The 5,132-nt window shown below is 35.8% G+C and overlaps 1 protein-coding gene across 1 annotated transcript; it reads right to left on the bottom strand.

The window, feature by feature from the left end:
* Window positions 1-1,224: 1,224 nt before the first annotated feature.
* LOC117720820 (putative vomeronasal receptor-like protein 4) lies at window positions 1,225-2,136 on the bottom strand. The gene has a single exon (XM_034519500.1). The coding sequence runs from the start codon at window positions 2,134-2,136 to the stop codon at window positions 1,225-1,227; it is 912 nt and encodes a 303-aa protein (XP_034375391.1).
* Between the last annotated feature and the right edge of the window lie 2,996 nt (window positions 2,137-5,132).

The raw sequence follows: 5,132 nt of genomic DNA on the forward strand, positions 1-5,132 counted from the left end.
TCTGTTTAGCTCTCTTGACTCAGAGCAGCCTGTAATTTACTCCTTGCATCTTTAAAACTTTTTTCATCTGTTTCTGCTTATTTTTTTTCCTTGCCCCGTTTTTGTTACTATGCAATCACCTTTGTTTCACTTCCGAATTCAACCAGCTCCGTTGAATCAGTCGACTGGTTCTCCAGCGCAGGGTGTCTTCCACTGTATCCTGCTTACTGGAGTTCAAACATTGAGGCTCTGTCAGTCCACTGGTTCTCCAGAGCAGGGTGTCTTCCACTGTATCCCGCTTACTGGAGTCCCTTGCAGAAAAGCGTCTAGACTCTCCGCGCCGTCAGTTCTGAATCCTCTGCGAGCCAACAGGGTCCTTCGTGACTGGTCAAAACCCCAAGATGTTCGGCTTCATCCCGGGTTTCGGCACCACTTGTAGCGCGCAGCCTCGCCGATAAGGAGAACGCCACACTCAGGATTCTTCTGACAACATTTATTGAACAGCTCTTCAAGATGGAGAAAAGGGGAAGGATGCCGAGCTCAGAAAGCCCGCTGCTTAACTAGAGCTTTGGGAGACGTGCAGATCCCTCATTGGCTCAAATCTCTCATCCAATTGTCATACTCGGTTTTCGAGCCATGCGCAGGCGCATTCTCAAGTAAAGCTTCCGTGAAGAACCAGGAAGCAGAAGCCTGCGCCATCTTTTAATGGCGAATGTGGCTCCTCACAAAAAAACAGGTAAAACAAAATATTTAAACTATTTTTAATGAGTGAACATAAATTAAAAGAAAAAGAGGGCTTCAAAGAGAGTATCACTGAGGATATTCCTTTGAGTAATATAAGCATCAAAGCAATATTTACAATTTAAAGTAAATAAGAGAATTTATATGGAATTATCAACTTATGTGTACAATTAATTTCAGAACTCTCTACTATTTGAAAACAGAAATTTCATAAGAATGTATATGTGTAATAACACAAATTTTATTTAAATCATATGAAGAATCTTGCTTTGTTACTTGTGCCATTAAAGCTTTTTAAAGAATCTGTATTTTGAAAACAAAATAACTGGTGCTACACAGGATGGTTCTTTATAACCAGGAGTCACTCCAACTACAGGGAATGACATGATAAGTTCTTACTTCTATGGATGACAGAAATGCACACATGCATGCACTCTGACACAACACTTGTACATATAAACATAAAAAATCAATACTGTTTTAAAGAAGAGAGAAAATATATTTTTAAAAACATATATACTGACATTTTGACTGCAAGTTTTTCAGCATAATGATTATTCTGTTATCAAAACTGATTTGAACCAAAGGAGCAATTGTGGGATATGCACACATCACAAACTTCTGAACAGTCAGGACAACTGGATCATACCTCCATAACAGGAATGAGGTCATTGAGATAATGAGGTCAATCCAATACATGACCACAAAGAGAACCACCAGCAGCAAGATGGTCAGGGTTGCCCTTTTCTCTGGAGATGTTCTCAGCTGGCTGTTGCTATGAAGATGCTTGCATTGCCTCTGATGTCTTAACAAGATAATCACCATATATGTGCTTGCAGTCAGCATGACTCCTACAAGAAACATATCTCTAAATGTTGCCACTGTTGAAATCGCTCCTCTCATCATGTAGTTCATGGGTAGGAGTGAACAAGATTTACTGACCTTCATCTGGCTGGTCTCACTCACATTGGTATAAGCACCAACAAAGAAGATCTGGTTACTACTTAAAAATATATTGAAAGACCAAACACAAAAGAAAACATATATCATGTATTTTTTAAGTTTTTGTTTAAACTTTGCCAACAGTGAGGTGCTGGGACTGATAGTGACAGCCTGAACCACACTCAGGAGACAAGTGGTGCAGATAGAGAGGCCTCTCATCACCCTGAATAAGTAAAACCTTGCCTTACATTTGAAGTTATTCTCAATGTTCACTGAGGCTAACAAGTCTGCAATCCAAATATCCTCTGCAGTGAGGAACATCATTGTGTGAATGAAGGTCAGTTGACAGGAGATCAGGTCCGAGGGCTTAGGTCTATGACCTAAAACTAGAAAAATAAAGAAACAAAGGAGAAACATATTGGCTAGGACTCCAAGTCCAGCTGGGAAATAAAGGACATTCTTGAGTGAGAACATAAGTGAACAGTGTGTTCATCTTAAGAGTTTAGTGGAAGTTTATTTCATATATCTGAAAAAAATAGAGTACATATCAAGTTTGTGATACACTGCCTACATTATCATTCACTTTCCATTCTAATTCTATACCCATAGTATATCCATAAACATTTATAATAGTGGATAAACTGTCAGTGTTGATTAACCCAGAGCAAAGCCTAAGCACTCTGAAGCCATGTGTCCAAAGAAGTATGTAACAAGAAGAGACAGAGAGAGACAGACACAAAGACACAGAGACACAGAGACACAGACATAGACACAAACACAGAGACACAGAGAGAGACAAAAAGAGAGACTGAGAGAGACAGAGAGAGAGAGACAGGCAGACAGAAGCATCTTGATGCACAGCTCTACATTCTCTGTGAACTGTCACTTCACCTCTTCCTTATCACAACATTTGATTTTAGAACAGTAAATATGCAAAAATAGTAATCTTTATATTCTGTTTGTGAAGATTTAATAATATAGGGAACTAACAAGTACAGTAAATCAAAAGTGCCATTTTCTTTTAAGCTTCCCCACACTTGTTGAGTAATGACCTAAAAGCTGTTTGACTGGTCAGAGAGAACACACAGTGAGTATGTGCCTTTCAGGTGACAAGTGATATTGTTGGCTGATGTACTTCCCACTGTCAGCAACATGATGTTTTTATGAATCTAAAAACAAGGAAGTAATTGGCCACTCAAATTAGTTCTACCAAACCTTTATAAAATATAGAATATCATCAGGAAAACTTACTAATTTTTAAATAAAGAAATAACTCACAGCTCTTACCTGTTACTCTTAAATTATTTAAATGCATGAAAGCTTATTTGAAAATTAAATTTAGCACAGTTGTAATGGGAAATACACAGAGGTTGAGTAGAATATTATAATCTCACAAGTATAAGCCTAATTGCTTGGGACGAATCAACAACAGCAAAAGTGTCACTGCAGAGACTGAAGAAGTCATACCCAGAGCTTCATCAGAAGTTGCATAGTGTAAGTTTGGGAAAGACATGACAATGTTCCCTGGAAAAATGTGTTTGTGTGTGTGTGTGTGTGTGTGTGTGTGTGTGTGTGTGCATGTTTGAGTTTGTATGTATGTTGTATGCACAAGACTGAAGAAGAAAGAGAAGATGAATGAGAGAGCAAAAGAGAGAGAGACAGAGGGAGAAAGAGAGAGAAAGAGAGAGAGAGAGAGAGAGAGAGAGAGAGAGAGAGAGAGACAGAGAGAGAGAGAGATTGAGATTGTTTATTGGAATATCAGGTCTAAGAATAGATAACAAGTATAGTGTTTTCTGGTACTGCTACTGTGAATGCATTTACATCACTTAAATGAATGGCTGAGAGTCATATCAAATATGTTCATGAAATAAAATAAGCATAACTGAAAATGGAAGTATATCCTCTGTTTTCTGGGTGACCTGGTCAGATTTACAATTGTCCTTTTTAGTACATCAGTGCTGACTTTTAAAGTAAATTATTGAAAACAAACTAAAAATTCTGTAGTTCTTACAAACATAAACTTATGTTTCTGACAACTGGTTTTTATGATACTGATTCTCTGGACTGGAGAATTAATGATTATTTTGTTCCATTTTATTGACAATAATTTTTTAATTCTACAGTCTCAGTTTTCCACTTTAATTTTCTTGAATTTGTGCTTGTGTGTATGAGAGGAAGACAGACAGACAGAAATAGGGTCTCAACCTGTACCTAAGACTGACTTCAGTAAAACCTATGATGCTCCTGTCTTAGTCTTCAAAGTGCTGGGATCACAGTGTGTGCCACTAAACCGGCCTTCATTTTCCATTTTAATATCATATGTGTGTGTGTCTGTGTGTGTGTGTCTGTGTGTGTGTGTGTGTGTGTCTGTGTCTGTGTCTGTGTCTGTGTATGTCTCTATAAGTGTATATATATACATATGTATGTACACAAATATGTAATTGACATTCTAGAAAAAAATAGACTTGTGATATTCATCACGTAAACTTAAATTACTTGGCATTGTATGTATGTGGGTGTCTCTGGGTATAAGTGGATTCTACCAAACAACTGTATTTTTAATTATTTGAGAAAATCTTAGCAATTTTGATTTTAAATAAGTTTATACTATACAAGAGTTGTGAATATTTTTCTCACTGCTAATGAAAAGCTTACTCACTATTATTCAGCTTCAGTGATACAAGATTCAATATAGAACAGCTGATATTAAAAAAAGATTTATTTTAATTAAATGACTAAAACCCCTACTGAAAACTAAACTTGTGTAAGGATAACTTTACCAGTGTTTAATAAATTAAGTACAATTTCCAGATATTTTTGAAATGCCAATGAAATATCTATTTTATGAGAAATTATTGCAATAGATTAAACAAATCTATGAAAAATTTTAAAACTTATATGAGGCTAAGAGAGTTTTATGCTTTACCATGTCATTTGTTGAAACTTTCTATGAATTCATCGTCAAACGAAAATGTAACACATGAGAATATTACTTATAAACACATTAGTTAATATTTGTTGTGTATTTATACCTTGAGTTTCATATAAATAAGTGAGCACAATCTGTTAACTTGAAAAAAGTATAAATGTGAAAAACAAAATATAATACAAATACATCAATATAATAAATAGACTCCATGAAAAAATAAACATCTGTCATTTGGTTTTCACTTCCTAAGACAACTAAGGTGTTTCGTTACAGGGATGAAAACATAAAACAGTTGGCCACACCTAATTAAAACCATGATTTTAGAATTCTTAGAGTACACACTGAGTAAAATTCTTTGTCTGATAGGCTTCTTAAAAGGTTGAGATGGAGTTACTTTTTAAATATACGTCACTGTCAATTCATTATAAAGTGTAAGGGTGTCATGATATTTTCATTTAATATATAATACTCAGTGATCATCTTCAGCCTATTAGCTTTTCCTGTCTCTATCCATCCTTTTCCTAGGCCCTGTCTTCTAACA

Source organism: Arvicanthis niloticus, chromosome 15 (assembly GCF_011762505.2).
Source record: "Arvicanthis niloticus isolate mArvNil1 chromosome 15, mArvNil1.pat.X, whole genome shotgun sequence".
NCBI lineage: Eukaryota > Metazoa > Chordata > Mammalia > Rodentia > Muridae > Arvicanthis > Arvicanthis niloticus.